At 51.5% G+C, this 16390-nt stretch overlaps 1 protein-coding gene and 1 long non-coding RNA gene across 5 annotated transcripts in view; one reads left to right on the forward strand and one right to left on the reverse strand.

Annotated features, from left to right (window-relative positions):
* LOC143803321 (uncharacterized) overlaps positions 1-8447 on the reverse strand; it is a 30161-nt gene extending 21714 nt beyond the window's left edge. The window contains exon 1 of the long non-coding RNA XR_013220949.1: positions 8311-8447. This is a non-coding gene — a long non-coding RNA (uncharacterized LOC143803321). The remainder of the gene's footprint in view (positions 1-8310) is intronic.
* A 189-nt stretch (positions 8448-8636) lies between these two features.
* The window catches only part of GBA1 (glucosylceramidase beta 1), an 80075-nt gene continuing 72321 nt past the window's right edge, over positions 8637-16390 (forward strand). For 2 of the 4 annotated variants that reach the window (XM_077255851.1, XM_077255860.1), the window contains exon 1: positions 8637-8740. In XM_077255851.1, the coding sequence (XP_077111966.1) occupies positions 8692-8740 (49 nt within the window). In that variant the 5' untranslated portion in view covers positions 8637-8691. The remainder of the gene's footprint in view (positions 8741-16390) is intronic. The other 2 variants (XM_077255868.1, XM_077255877.1) reach the window with 2 other exon arrangements.

Raw genomic sequence — 16390 nt, forward strand, 5'->3', positions numbered from 1 at the left:
TTTTACTCCGAAAGTTTAAGGCAGTGTTTACAAAAAAAGGCATATAAAGATGTTACAATATGAGACAATTGAAAATGTACAAGGTAATTATAAAAATAACAGGGATTAAATAAGAAAGGTAAAACTCACATGTTCTCAGTTATTCAGGCAAAACCATGCTGGCAGGCAGACCCCAGATGTCCCAGTGCACAGTACAGCTCCTCGGGCAAAAAACTGCTGACTCTTGGGCTGGGTTGAGAGTAGAGACTTGTATACTCTAGCCCCGGGGCATCACTAAGGGCTGGTTAATTATATGCACTGAGGTCAGAGATGTTTAAGTTCTGAGCCTCTGGAGACAAAGACATTCCTGACTGAGGAGGGACCACAGGTGGCTTTGCAGGATTGGTCACCTGCAGTTTAAAGCCACACCCTGCTCACACACTAGCTTCAAATTACCCAGTGTCTGCCAGGTGTTTTTGGGACCATGGTCAGAAGTGCAAAAATCCGTCAGCTATGGTATTTACATTATCGTGACAAACATTTTCCTCACACCTCTGTCTTCTCAGAATCTTCTGCTGGCAGTTCCCTATCCTGGATCCTTCTGGACACTCCGGTTTCCACTCCAGGCTGACCAAGCCTCTCCTCACACAACCATCCAGATATCGCTGCCGGCTGGAACAGCCTTTCCGGGATTACGCAGAGCTTCCGAGATTCTCTCCACCGACGGAGCCAGTATTCCACTGTCTTGTTTATACGGTCTGTGCGGGTCATTCCTCTGGTTTGGGTATAGCGGCATATAGGCCACCTGGTGTTGCTATGGGAGATTCTCTGTATAGGGGTATACCTTGCCCAATGCTCCACTACGTGGTTCAGTGTCGTGGTCCAGAGAGTCCTCCCCTCAGGCATCTCACCCCTTTTGTTAAGCTTCTTTTAAATAAATATCTTTGGTTTTTGGAAGCTCATTCACCTATCTCTTGTGTATCGGGTATACAGCTACCACTGCACCATCAGTGGTCTAGTGAGTCCACTATACATCCTCACGCCCAGTGGGCATAACAGTTTGCCCAGGCCATGGACTCTGACACCCGATACTCAGCCCAAAGAGAGCTGGCTGCCCTTCTTCTGAACCAGGATCAGCTAGTAACCTTCATGCAAACCTTGGATACCCATCTGTCTACTTTACAGGCTGCCGAACCCACCAACATGAACCAGGTCATTCTCCTGTTTCTTGTGTATTGGATACACAGCTACCACTGCACCATCAGTGGTCTAGTGAGTCCACTGTTATGATCCTTAGTGGCTGAGGCTCACAGAACTGACTAGCTAAGTTAATGAACATAGAACGAGCTCTAGGGAGGTGGTAACTGGACTGACCGCAATTCTGATCCTAAACGAACACACTAAAGGTAGACGGTGAGCGTGCCTAAATTCCTGGACGTCTCGACGCAGCCTGAGAAACTTGCTACCCCTATAGAGAAAGTAAGACCTCACTTGCCTCAGAGAAATGACCCCAAAGATATAGGAAGCCCCCAACAAATAATAACGGTGAGGTTAGGGGAAAATACAAAACGTAGAAATGAAAACAGATTCAGCAAATGAGGCCCACTAATACTAGATAGCAGAAGACAGGCAGGGAACTGTGCGGTCAGTAAAAAACCCTATACAAAATATCCACGCTGAGAATTCAAGAACCCCCACACCAACTAACGGTGTGAGGGGAGAAACTCAGCCCCCTAGAGCTACCAGCAAGCAAGGAAATCACATATTAGCAAGCTGGACAAGGACAAATAAATAACCAAGGAACATATTGAACACTGATGAGCAAAAAATAACCAAACAGAAAACTTAGCTTCTCTAGAAGAGACTGATAGCGAAGGACTTCAGGAGAGATCAAAACAGCACTGAACACATCGACAGCAGGCAACAACTGATAGTCCAGGTGAGCTAAATAAGAAACCAGCTAACAGATAACGAAACAGCTGATCCAGCCTCAGACCTGCAGAATGACACAAAGAGCCACCAGAGGGAGCCCAAAGACAGCACTCACACAGTACCACTTGTGACCACAAGAGGGAGCCCAAAAACAGAGTTCACAACAGTCCACTATACATCCTAACGCCAAGTGGGTGTAAAAGCTCCTCTGGTCTCATCATCGGGCGTCAGATGTGGAGTCACTGATTATACAGGGCAAATAGAAGCTCTGGAGCCTCCGTTGGGCCCATCATCGGGCGTCAGGAGATGTCGGGTTACTGATTATAGAGGCAAAGCAATATCTATATTTAGAATGTAAATCACACAGATGGTACCACTGACAATTGGTCATTATAAAGCAAAAAGTGGATATAATAAAACGTAACTTTTAATAAATCAAAGAAACATAAAAAGACAGTCACCCAAGTGAAAACACAAATTGAGGCAGCGTCTCAGCCATATAGTAAATGGTCACAAAGACTAGTAAACCTCTATAGCATTAAAAGATTCCGACTGCGTCAGTGCTTACGGAATCAAAAAAGCTATGGTATGGTGTTCCTGAGACACTGTAAACAAACTTCACCTGTAAAGCAGCATCAATTTATATACACATAGTCGCATATGACTACAATGATTGGCTACCTTCAATCATAGCAAATAATGTGGGCCTGTTCACAATTAAATAAAAAACGGAACAGTCTCACCAATTCCATGGGCATCGGAGCACCGGATATTCCCTGGTCAAGCGATAATCCGGAAGAAGGAGAGATGACAATCCCTATGTCAATCCCTATAGGGCTACCAATAGGCTATCCCCAAAGCTCCTGCCCTTACAAGGGCAGTCAGCAACTACCCCTGCACACACATGCCCTGCACTCTCCCTATGATGTCGTCCCAACGCGTTTCTTCCAAGCTATATCATCAGGGGACTTGCTTGTATTAGGAGGAAGGTGCAAATGTGCTAAGTAAAGGAGGGACATAGAGTCCTGCCACCCTCTATGCTGTCCTGCAGAGAGTGATGGAGGTATAGGGCTGGTGTTAAATAAGAGCCGGAGTGTGAAAAAAAACACACACACATGCCGTTGTCAATTAGGAATCACATGACCAATGTGGGTAGTAAAAGAGTTATAGTCTCATAACCGCGCTCTGTGTGCACTCTGTATACTCCATAATAGAAGAATATGTAACCTTATGAGCATGTTAGAATACAGAGACAAGGGTGGAACTCAAGTGTCTTTGGAGTTGCACGCCAAGTGCCATACGGGCAATGGAGGCGCTTCCCATCATGCGCACTAAAACCGGAAGTGACCGCTGCCTAGCAACAAGACCCCAGGCTGTAAGCCGATAACGTCGCAGTAAAGCGCAGATCGGTACCAATGGGCAGTGCGGTAAGTATCAGGGGAAGTAAAAGAGTGCTAACTCAAGCAAAAATGAATGAACACTTACATGTCGAGAAGCGCAAACCGGAAGTAAGCGTAACTAGGTAACCTAGACGCTTATAGAGACGCTACCCATCATGCGCACTCAGACCGGAAGAGCCCGCTGACTAAAAACATGGTCTAGAATGTAAGTCCATAACGTAGCAGTAAAACACAGATGTAAAACACAGATCGGTACCAGCGGGCGGTATAGTATGTGTAAGAAGAAAATGAAAAATTCTTACCGAGGCCAAAATGAGTTAAGAACACTTATATGAAGGAGCGGGAGTCAGCGTAACTGGGCAACCTAGACGCTAATAGAGGCAACCACGAGCGGTGGAGACAATTATCATACCACAACCAGATGCTACAAGGTTAAACCACGTGCGAGAAAGAGGAATGCTCAGGTTAAAGCAACATAAGTGAACGGGCACCGTATAGTACTGAGACCAAAAAAAAAGGGGAGAAAAAATGCCGGCCAAAAGTAACTGTTACCAAGCTACCAAACATGACTGATAGGAACAATGAAGGCAAAAATCTCTCACAACAGGCCGCAGATATCTACAATATTTAAAAAATACACATGATTGAAGCACAATTGTGAACAAAACACATGAATAGAGCAGCACATTTAATTACTAACTCACAATGATATACCTGAAAGGCCATGTAAAAACAACAGAATTTGATGAGCTAGCATATGTTATATGCTTATTAGTCTTGCGAATCCCACAAATGAGTGACGGAAAAAGGGGGATTTCGGCATGATCGAATAATAACTGTATGATATCAGAGGGCAGCTACAAATAAAGGGGCTTAAGGGGAGTCATTCAGATGAAGCAACTGTAATTAATTTGATCATTAAGTCCATGTGGACTCAGTGTTTAAATAGAAGGTCCACTTGGCCTCCCGCTGGAGAAGCAATTGATCCCAATTGCCCCCCGTATAGGTTTTGTCACCTTCTCAATGGCCATGAATTTAAGATGTTTAGGTTGGCCATTATGTATATTATTAACATGCCGAGAGATAGGAGTATCTCTGCCATGTTCCATATCGCCAATATGTTCTCCAACCCTACGCTTGAATTCTCGGATAGTCTTTCCGACATATTCAATGCCACAGCAACAGGATGCTTTATAAATGACTCCTTTAGTACTACAATTTATAAATTGTTTGATGTTATAGTTTTTTCCTGTGACATTGCTCACAAAATTATTCCCTGTCTCGATATATTGGCAGGTAGTGCAGTGTCCACATTTATAGCAGCCCGTCACATTACTCTTAAGCCAAGTTTCCTTGGCAGGACTCGTAAAATGACTGTGTACCAGTCTGTCATTCAGCGAGCGAGCCTTTCTGTAGGTAATTGCAGGGGTGTCACCAAGATAGCTTGAGACATCTGAGTCCATCTGTAAGACTGACCAATGCTTCTCAATGATCTGTCTCACGTAGGTGGCACCATTATCGAAGGTGGTTATGAAGCGTACCACATCATTCTCCTGTGTTTTAATGGAAGGATTCAGTAATGCTGTTCTGTCTCTGCTTTTAGCCTCTTTATAGGCTTTTGTCAGAACCCTAGGTGAATACCCTCTGGCTTGAAAATTACTCCTCAATTCCTTTCCATGGGATTCAAAGGTTACATCATCGGAACAATTCCTCCGAATTCTAAGGTACTGTCCCATAGGGATCCCCCTTTTTAAATGCTCTGGGTGATGACTACTCCAATGAAGAAGGGCATTGGTGGCTGTAGGCTTTTTGTAATTAGACGTAACCAAGTTACCATTGATTCCCTTAGTAATTAATATATCCAGAAAGGGTAGTGAGGAAAACTCAATCACAGACATGAAGAAAAGCCCAATGTTGTGATTGAGCCTATCCACAAAGTTAGCAAACTCACTGATGACACCATTCCAAATCAAAAAAAGTCATCTATGTAACGTGTCCAGAATTCTGAGACACGATACATAGAGAAATCACCACCTTCAGATTCATCCCTCCAAACCACAGTCTCCTCCCACCAGCCGAGAAAGAGGTTGGCGTAGGCCGGGGCACACGGGCTCCCCATAGCCGTCCCCCTCAGCTGGTGGTAGAGTCTGCGGTTGAAGGTAAAAACGTTGTGCGTGAGACAAAACCGGAGAAGCTTCAGGATGAAAAAATTGTGTTCCTGAAATTGACGACCTCTCGTTTGGAGAAAGAAACTGACAGCCTCCAAACCCTTGTCATGGGGGATGGAGGAATAGAGGGCCTCCACATCGATACTTGCAAGATATGCATCCGAGTTGATGGTGAGACCCTCAAGACGGCGAAGGAGATCTGGCGTGTCCTTAACAAACGATTGCAGTGAAGATACAAAAGGACTCAAAACCCGATCCAAGTAGATACCTGCATTCTGACAAAGACTGCCTACCCCAGAGACAATGGGCCTACCTTTTAAGGGGTTAAGGCCCTTATGCACTTTGGGGAGGCAGTAGAAGGTGGCTGTGATGGGGTGGCAGGGAAAAATAAAATCAAATTCAGTTTTATTTTAGTTACTGATTATAGAGCACAAATAGAAGCGCTGGAGCTTCCTCTGGTCTCATCGTCGGGCGTCAGATGTGGGGTTACTGATAATAGAGGACAAATAGAAGCTCTGGAGCTTCCTCTGGTCTCATCATTGGGCATCAGGACATGTGGGGTTACTGATAGAGGACAAATACAAGCTCTGGAGCATCCTCTGGTCTCATCATCGGGTTCAGGAAATGTGGGGTCACTGGTTATACAGGACAAATAGAAGCTCTGGAGCATCCTCTGGTCTCATCGGGCGTCTGGAGATGTGGGGTCACTGATTATAGAGGACAAATAGAAACTCTGGAGCCTCCTCTGGTCTCATCATCGGGTGTCAGGAGATGTGGGGTCACTGATTATAGAGGACAAATAGCTCTGGAGCCTCCGTTGGGCTCATCATCGGGTGTCAAGAGATGTGGGGTTACTGATTATACAGGACAAATAGAAGCTCTGGAGCCTCCTCTGGTCTCAACATCAGGCATCAGATGTGGGGTCACTGATTATAAAGGACAAATAGAAGCTCTGGAGCCTCCTCTGGTCTCATCATCAGGCATCAGGAGATGTGTGGTCACTGATTATAGAGAACAAATAGAAGCTCTGGAGCCTCCTCTCGTCTCATCATCAGGCATCAGATGTGGGATCACTGATTATAGAGGACAAATAGAAGCTCTGGAGCCTTCTCAGGACTCCTCATCGGGCGTCAGGAGATGTGGGGTCACTGATTATAGAGGACAAATAGAAGCTCTGGAGGCTGGAGCCACTTCAGGAATCATCATCGGGCATAAGATGTGGGGTCACTGATTATAGAGGACAAATAGAAGCTCTGGAGCCTCCTCTGGTCTCATCATGGGGGTGTCAGGAGATGTGGGGTCACTAATTATAGAGGACAAATAGAAGCTCTGGAGCCTCCTGTGGTCTCATCATCGGGTGTCAGGACATGTGGGGTTACTGATTATAGAGGACAAATAGAAGTTCTGGAGGCTGGAGCCTCCTCAGGAATCATCATCGGGCATAAGATGTGGGGTCACTGATTATACAGGACAAATTGAAGCTCTGGAGCCTCCTCTGGTCTCATCATCAGGAGTCAGGAGATGTGGGGTCACTGCTTATAGAGGACAAATAGAAGCTCTGGAGCCTCCTCTGGTCTCATCATCGGACGTCAGGAGATGTGGGGTCACTCATTATAGAGGACAAAAAGAAGCTCTGGAGCCTCCGCTGGTCTCATCATCGGGCATCAGGAGATGTGTGGTCACTGATTATACAGGACAAATAGCTCTGGAGCCTCCGCTGGTCTCATCATTGGGCGTCAGGAGATGTGGGGTCACTGATTATAGAGGACAAATAGAAGCTCTGGAGGCTGGAGCCTCTTCAGGACTCATAATCTGGCATAAGATGTGGGGTCACTGATTATAGAGGACAAATAGAAGCTCTGGAGCCTCCTCTGGTCTCATCATCGGGCGTCAGGAGATGTGGGGTCACTGATTATAGAGGACAAATAGCTCTGGAGCCTCCGTTGGGCTCATCATCGGGTGTCAAGAGATGTGGGGTTACTGATTATACAGGACAAATAGAAGCTCTGGAGCCTCCTCTGGTCTCAACATCAGGCATCAGATGTGGGGTCACTGATTATAGAGGACAAATAGAAGCTCTGGAGCCTCCTCTGGTCTCATCATCAGGCATCAGGAGATGTGTGGTCACTGATTATAGAGAACAAATAGAAGCTCTGGAGCCTCCTCTCGTCTCATCATCAGGCATCAGATGTGGGATCACTGATTATAGAGGACAAATAGAAGCTCTGGAGCCTTCTCAGGACTCCTCATCGGGCGTCAGGAGATGTGGGGTCACTGATTATAGAGGACAAATAGAAGCTCTGGAGGCTGGAGCCACTTCAGGAATCATCATCGGGCATAAGAAGTGGGGTCACTGATTATAGAGGACAAATAGAAGCTCTGGAGCCTCCTCTGGTCTCATCATGGGGGCGTCAGGAGATGTGGGGTCACTAATTATAGAGGACAAATAGAAGCTCTGGAGCCTCCTGTGGTCTCATCATCGGGTGTCAGGACATGTGGGGTTACTGATTATAGAGGACAAATAGAAGTTCTGGAGGCTGGAGCCTCCTCAGGAATCATCATCGGGCATAAGATGTGGGGTCACTGATTATACAGGACAAATTGAAGCTCTGCAGCCTCCTCTGGTCTCATCATCAGGAGTCAGGAGATGTGGGGTCACTGCTTATAGAGGACAAATAGAAGCTCTGGAGCCTCCTCTGGTCTCATCATCGGGCGTCAGGAGATGTGGGGTCACTCATTATAGAGGACAGAGCGGTAATGATATGGGGCAGTTCATACTGATTGGGGTCTGTGCCGTGGCCCCCGCTGGGTGTGAGATGCCTGCGACTTACTTCACCATGGCCTCCTTCCTCCTCGGTGTCACCAGGTCATACGTCTTCTATCTCTGGGATATTCCCTCTGATTAGCCGTGTTTTCTGTCTGTGACGATGTGATCGAGCGCAGCCGCTTGGGACACCGCTTCTTTTATTCTTGCTCTGAGGGTTTGTCCTGTGGCCTCGTATAAGTAAGTACACCCCATTAGGTGAAGGCAGAAGAGACTCATGGCGTCATCATGTCTTCTGTCTCCCTGGTAACATAGCCACAAAATGATGGCTGTGTCCTGACTCCGCCCACGTGCAATCCAGAACACACACACACCCTGGTCACATGATCTAATGTCTTATCACATGACCAGGAAGTGGTTACTGGATTTCACAGAGTGAGAGATCATCATGCTGAGACAGCTCATCTTGCTGGGGCTCCTACTGCCGGGGGCTGCAGGTGACTGGGGGTCTGTCTGTCACTATAGTGCGGGGGCTGCAGGTGACTGGGGGTCTGTCTGTCACTATAGTGCGGGGGCTGCAGGTGACTGGGGGTCTGTCTGTCACTATAGTGCGTGGGCTGCAGGTGACTGGGGGGCTGGCTGTCACTATAGTGGGGGGGCTGCAGGTGACTGGGGGGGCTAGCTGTCACTATAGTGCCGGGGCTGCAGGTGACTGGGGGGCTAGCTGTCACTATAGTGCCGGGGCTGCAGGTGACTGGGGGGCTAGCTGTCACTATAGTGCCGGGGCTGCAGGTGACTGGGGGTCTGTCTGTCACTATAGTGCGGGGGCTGCAGGTGACTGGGGGTCTGTCTGTCACTATAGTGCGGGGGCTGCAGGTGACTGGGGGTCTGTCTGTCACTATAGTGCGGGGGCTGCAGGTGACTGGGGGTCTGTCTGTCACTATAGTGCGGGGGCTGCAGGTGACTGGGGGTCTGTCTGTCACTATAGTGCGGGGGCTGCAGGTGACTGGGGGGCTGGCTGTCACTATAGTGGGGGGCTGCAGGTGACTGGGGGGGCTAGCTGTCACTATAGTGCCGGGGCTGCAGGTGACTGGGGGGGCTAGCTGTCACTATAGTGCCGGGGCTGCAGGTGACTGGGGGGGCTAGCTGTCACTATAGTGCCGGGGCTGCAGGTGACTGGGGGGCTAGCTGTCACTATAGTGCGGGGGCTGCAGGTGTCTGGGGGTCTGGCTGTCACTATAGTGGGGGGCTGCAGGTGACTGGGGGGGCTAGCTGTCACTATAGTGGGGGGGCTGCAGGTGACTAGGGGTCTGTCTGTCACTATAGTGCCGGGGCTGCAGGTGACTAGGGGTCTGTCTGTCACTATAGTGCCGGGGCTGCAGGTGACTGGGGGTCTGTCTGTCACTATAGTGGGGGGGCTGCAGGTGACTGGGGGGCTAGCTGTCACTATAGTGCCGGGGCTGCAGTTAACTGGGGGGCTAGCTGCCACTATAGTGCAGGGGCTGCAGGTGTCTGGGGGTCTGTCTGTCACTATAGTGCGGGGGCTGCAGGTGACTGGGGGGCTGGCTGTCACTGTAGTGGGGGGGCTGCAGGTGACTGGGGGGCTGGCTGTCACTATAGTGCGGGGGCTGCAGGTGACTGGGGGGCTGGCTGTCACTATAGTGCCGGGGCTGCAGGTGACTGGGGGGCTAGCTGTCACTATAGTGCGGGGGCTGCAGGTGACTAGGGGTCTGTCTGTCACTATAGTGCCGGGGCTGCAGGTGACTGGGGGTCTGTCTGTCACTATAGTGGGGGGGCTGCAGTTGACTGGGGGGCTAGCTGTCACTATAGTGCCGGGGCTGCAGTTGACTGGGGGGCTAGCTGCCACTATAGTGCAGGGGCTGCAGGTGTCTGGGGGTCTGTCTGTCACTATAGTGCGGGGGCTGCAGGTGACTGGGGGGCTGGCTGTCACTATAGTGGGGGGGCTGCAGGTGACTGGGGGGGCTAGCTTTCACTATAGTGGGGGGGCTGCAGGTGACTGGGGGGCTGGCTGTCACTATAGTGCGGGTGCTGCAGGTGACTGGGGGGGCTAGCTGTCACTATAGTGCGGGGGCTGCAGGTGTCTGGGGGTCTGGCTGCCACTATAGTGCCGGGGCTGCAGTTGACTGGGGGGCTAGCTGCCACTATAGTGCCGGGGCTGCAGTTGACTGGGGGGCTAGCTGCCACTATAGTGCGGGGGCTGCAGGTGACTGGGGGGCTGGCTGTCACTATAGTGCGGGGGCTGCAGGTGACTGGGGGGCTGGCTGTCACTATAGTGCCGGGGCTGCAGTTGACTGGGGGGCTAGCTGCCACTATAGTGCGGGGGCTGCAGGTGACTGGGGGGCTAGCTGTCACTATAGTGCCGGGGGCTGCAGGTGACTGGGGGTCTGTCTGTCACTATAGTGCGGGGGCTGCAGGTGACTGGGGGTCTGTCTGTCACTATAGTGCGGGGGCTGCAGGTGACTGGGGGGCTGGCTGTCACTATAGTGCCGGGGCTGCAGGTGACTGGGGGGCTAGCTGTCACTATAGTGCCGGGGCTGCAGGTGACTGGGGGTCTGTCTGTCACTATAGTGCGGGGGCTGCAGGTGACTGGGGGTCTGTCTGTCACTATAGTGCGGGGGCTGCAGGTGACTGGGGGGCTGGCTGTCACTATAGTGGGGGGGCTGCAGGTGACTGGGGGGGCTAGCTGTCACTATAGTGCCGGGGCTGCAGGTGACTGGGGGGCTAGCTGTCACTATAGTGCCGGGGCTGCAGGTGACTGGGGGGCTAGCTGTCACTATAGTGCCGGGGCTGCAGGTGACTGGGGGTCTGTCTGTCACTATAGTGCGGGGGCTGCAGGTGACTGGGGGTCTGTCTGTCACTATAGTGCGGGGGCTGCAGGTGACTGGGGGTCTGTCTGTCACTATAGTGCGGGGGCTGCAGGTGACTGGGGGTCTGTCTGTCACTATAGTGCGGGGGCTGCAGGTGACTGGGGGTCTGTCTGTCACTATAGTGCGGGGGCTGCAGGTGACTGGGGGGGCTAGCTGTCACTATAGTGGGGGGGCTGCAGGTGACTGGGGGGCTGGCTGTCACTATAGTGGGGGGCTGCAGGTGACTGGGGGGGCTAGCTGTCACTATAGTGCCGGGGCTGCAGGTGACTGGGGGGGCTAGCTGTCACTATAGTGCCGGGGCTGCAGGTGACTGGGGGGGCTAGCTGTCACTATAGTGCCGGGGCTGCAGGTGACTGGGGGGCTAGCTGTCACTATAGTGCGGGGGCTGCAGGTGTCTGGGGGTCTGGCTGTCACTATAGTGGGGGGCTGCAGGTGACTGGGGGGGCTAGCTGTCACTATAGTGGGGGGGCTGCAGGTGACTAGGGGTCTGTCTGTCACTATAGTGCCGGGGCTGCAGGTGACTAGGGGTCTGTCTGTCACTATAGTGCCGGGGCTGCAGGTGACTGGGGGTCTGTCTGTCACTATAGTGGGGGGGCTGCAGGTGACTGGGGGGCTAGCTGTCACTATAGTGCCGGGGCTGCAGTTGACTGGGGGGCTAGCTGCCACTATAGTGCAGGGGCTGCAGGTGTCTGGGGGTCTGTCTGTCACTATAGTGCGGGGGCTGCAGGTGACTGGGGGGCTGGCTGTCACTGTAGTGGGGGGGCTGCAGGTGACTGGGGGGCTGGCTGTCACTATAGTGCGGGGGCTGCAGGTGACTGGGGGGCTGGCTGTCACTATAGTGCCGGGGCTGCAGGTGACTGGGGGGCTAGCTGTCACTATAGTGCGGGGGCTGCAGGTGACTAGGGGTCTGTCTGTCACTATAGTGCCGGGGCTGCAGGTGACTGGGGGTCTGTCTGTCACTATAGTGGGGGGGCTGCAGTTGACTGGGGGGCTAGCTGTCACTATAGTGCCGGGGCTGCAGTTGACTGGGGGGCTAGCTGCCACTATAGTGCAGGGGCTGCAGGTGTCTGGGGGTCTGTCTGTCACTATAGTGCGGGGGCTGCAGGTGACTGGGGGGCTGGCTGTCACTATAGTGGGGGGGCTGCAGGTGACTGGGGGGGCTAGCTTTCACTATAGTGGGGGGGCTGCAGGTGACTGGGGGGCTGGCTGTCACTATAGTGCGGGTGCTGCAGGTGACTGGGGGGGCTAGCTGTCACTATAGTGCGGGGGCTGCAGGTGTCTGGGGGTCTGGCTGCCACTATAGTGCCGGGGCTGCAGTTGACTGGGGGGCTAGCTGCCACTATAGTGCCGGGGCTGCAGTTGACTGGGGGGCTAGCTGCCACTATAGTGCGGGGGCTGCAGGTGACTGGGGGGCTGGCTGTCACTATAGTGCGGGGGCTGCAGGTGACTGGGGGGCTGGCTGTCACTATAGTGCCGGGGCTGCAGTTGACTGGGGGGCTAGCTGCCACTATAGTGCGGGGGCTGCAGGTGACTGGGGGTCTGGCTGTCACTATAGTGCGGGGGCTGCAGGTGACTGGGGGGCTAGCTGTCACTATAGTGGGGGGGCTGCAGGTGACTGGGGGTCTGGCTGTCACTATAGTGCGGGGGCTGCAGGTGACTGGGGGGCTGGCTGTCACTATAGTGGGGGGGCTGCAGGTGACTGGGGGGCTGGCTGTCACTATAGTGGGGGGGGGCTGCAGGTGACTGGGGGTCTGGCTGTCACTATAGTGCCGAGGCTGCAGTTGACTGGGGGGCTGGCTGTCACTATAGTGGGGGGCTGCAGGTGACTGGGGGGCTGGCTGTCACTATAGTGGGGGGGCTGCAGGTGACTGGGGGGCTGGCTGTCACTATAGTGCGGGGGCTGCAGGTGACTGGGGGGGCTAGCTGTCACTATAGTGCCGGGGCTGCAGTTGACTGGGGGGGCTGGCTGTCACTATAATGGGGGGGCTGCAGGTGACTGGGGGGGCTAGCTGTCACTATAGTGCGGGGGCTGCAGGTGACTGGGGGTCTGGCTGTCACTATAGTGCGGGGGCTGCAGGTGACTGGGGGGCTAGCTGTCACTATAGTGGGGGGGCTGCAGGTGACTGGGGGTCTGGCTGTCACTATAGTGCGGGGGCTGCAGGTGACTGGGGGGCTGGCTGTCACTATAGTGGGGGGGCTGCAGGTGACTGGGGGGCTGGCTGTCACTATAGTGCCGAGGCTGCAGTTGACTGGGGGGCTGGCTGTCACTATAGTGGGGGGCTGCAGGTGACTGGGGGGCTGGCTGTCACTATAGTGGGGGGGCTGCAGGTGACTGGGGGGCTGGCTGTCACTATAGTGCGGGGGCTGCAGGTGACTGGGGGGGCTAGCTGTCACTATAGTGCCGGGGCTGCAGTTGACTGGGGGGGCTGGCTGTCACTATAATGGGGGGGCTGCAGGTGACTGGGGGGGCTGGCTGTCACTATAGTGCGGGGGCTGCAGGTGACTGGGGGGCTGGCTGTCACTATAGTGGGGGGGCTGCAGGTGACTGGGGGTCTGGCTGTCACTATAGTGCGGGGGCTGCAGGTGAACTGAACAGCACATCCCAACTAGTGTGAACAGGTGCCAACTAACACATTTCTAGAAAAATATAAAACTTCACTCTGGATTGTTTAGAATGGTAAATCTAGAAAATGGGGACTGCATTACTGCCATAGAAAATAGTTAAGTGCTCTATTATATTATGTACATGTGGAATTTTGGAAAATTGGATATGCAATATTACTATTGAAAAATGTTCAGTAAAAAGAAGGTACCTAGCACATAAATTGGCCAATGTACAGTGGGGGAAAGAAGTATTTGATCTCCATTTTGTGGATTTTATTTTTGATATTCTATCTTTTAATGTTAAAATTCAGCCAATCGGAGCTGCGGAGCCTTCCTTGCACTTCTTTTTTTTTTTTTCCTACTGCCTCATGGCGCTCTCTCTCTGGTTCCGCCCCTTCCTCTTCCCGCCGTGCCATTATTTCCAGGGCCTGTGGCCTCTCCACATATGCATTGGTGGTGGCTGCGGTCCCTGAAGCAGATTCATTCCCCCAACAGGGGCCTCCGCTCAGAGTAAGGTGCGCCCTTTCTAGTCTGTCTGACCCTCATAAGTCCTCTGTAACAGAGGCCCAACAGTCTAGCCTCAGGAGGGCGTCTCGATTCTCCCTTCCTCCTGTTTATCTCTTGCTTCAAGGTAAGGAGACAGTGTCAATATAATCCAAATCACTAAATGATTTAGTTGGGTGCCAGACCTTTGCTTCAGAGTTGTGGCACTTGTGGAGCATTCCACTTTTTGTCCCCTGTGCACATATGACCGTGCTTGCAGCATATGTACTAGAGTGTGAACTTGTTAGAGACTTCCAAACTCCATCCATAGAATTGTGGGATTTCTCGTTCCAGAGTCATATAACTGGTGGGATTTTCTAGTGCACATAGAGTTTTTGGCACACCTTGTTCAGAAGGCTTTAGCCCCTTAGTGACCGGGCTAAGATTTTTAAAATCTGACCAGTGTCACTTTATGTGGTAATAACTACCAAACGCTTCAACATATCCCAGTGATTCTGAGATTGTTTTTTTGTGTCAGGGACCTATCCAAGTTGAAAGTGACTTTAGGAATCTATATATATATATATATATATATATATATATATATATATATATATATATGAGGCATCGTGATTACTCGCTAATCCCGCCCCCTGCACAGTAGCTCCGCCCCCACCACATTACCACACATAATCCCGCCCCCCACCACATCACACATAATCCCGCCCTCCACCACATTACCACACATAATCCCGCCCCCCACCACATTACCACACATAATCCCGCCCCCCACCACATTACCACACATAATCCCGCCCCCCACCACATTACCATACATAGTCCCGCCCCCCACATTACTACAGATAATCCCGCCCTCCACCACATTACCACACATAATCCCGCCCCCCACCACATTACCACACATAATCCCGCCCCCCACCACATTACCACACATAATCCCGCCCCCCACCACATTACCACACATAATCCCGCCCCCCACCACATTACCACACATAATCCCGCCCCCCACCACATTACCACACATAATCCCGCCCCCCACCACATTACCACACATAATCCCGCCCCCCACCACATTACCACACATAATCCCGCCCCCCACCACATTACCACACATAATCCCGCCCCCCACCACATTACCACACATAATCCCGTCCCCACCACATCACCACACATAATCCCGCCCCCCACCACATCACCACACATAATCCCGCCCCCCACATTACCACACATAATCCCGCCCCCCACCACATCACCACACATAATCCCGCCCCCCACATTACCACACATAATCCCGTCCCCACCACATTACCACACATAATCCTGCCACACATAAATTACCACCTGCGTAAGCGCTATTGAATGTTGTCATTATTTACTTTAGTTTAATCACCAGCAGCATTAATTAGATAGCAATGAGCGTGCCGAGCGTTAGCTGGCTGGAAAAATCTAGTCCTATGTATTGGAAAAACCCCAAAAGTGATACCATTGTAAAACCGGCACCCCCTGACATACTGAAAACTGATGTCATGTAGTTTATTAACCTGTCAGGTGCTTTTCAGGAATTAATACAAAATGACATAACAGGAAGGAAGAAGCGTAGTTTTACCACCTACCGTACAGACCAAAAGTTTGGAGACACCTTCTCATTTAAAGATTTTTCTGTATTTTCAGGACTATGAAAACTGTACATTCACAATGAAGGCATCAAAACTATCAATTAACAGATGTGGAATTATATACTTAACAAAAAAGTGTGAAACAACTGAAATTATGTCTTATATTCTAGGTTCTTCAAAGTAGCCACCTTTTGCTTTGATGACTGCTTTGCACACTCTTGGCATTCTCTTGATGAGCTTCAAGAGGTAGTCACCGGGAATGGTTTTCCAACAGTCCTTGAAGGAGTTCCCAGAGATGCTTAGCACTTGTTGGTCCTTTTTGCCTTCACTCTGCGGTCCAGCTCACCCCAAACCATCTCGATTGAGTTCAGGTCTGGTGACTGTGGAGGCCAGGTCATCTGGCGTAGCACCCCATCACTCTCCTTCTTGGTCAAATAGACCTTACACAGCCTGGAGGTGTGTTTGGGGTCATTGTCCTGTTGAAAAATAAATGGTCCAACTAAACGCAAAGCAGATGGAATAGCATGCCGCTGCA

The sequence above is a fragment of the Ranitomeya variabilis genome, chromosome 1 (assembly GCF_051348905.1).
Source record: "Ranitomeya variabilis isolate aRanVar5 chromosome 1, aRanVar5.hap1, whole genome shotgun sequence".
In the NCBI taxonomy this organism is placed as follows: domain Eukaryota; kingdom Metazoa; phylum Chordata; class Amphibia; order Anura; family Dendrobatidae; genus Ranitomeya; species Ranitomeya variabilis.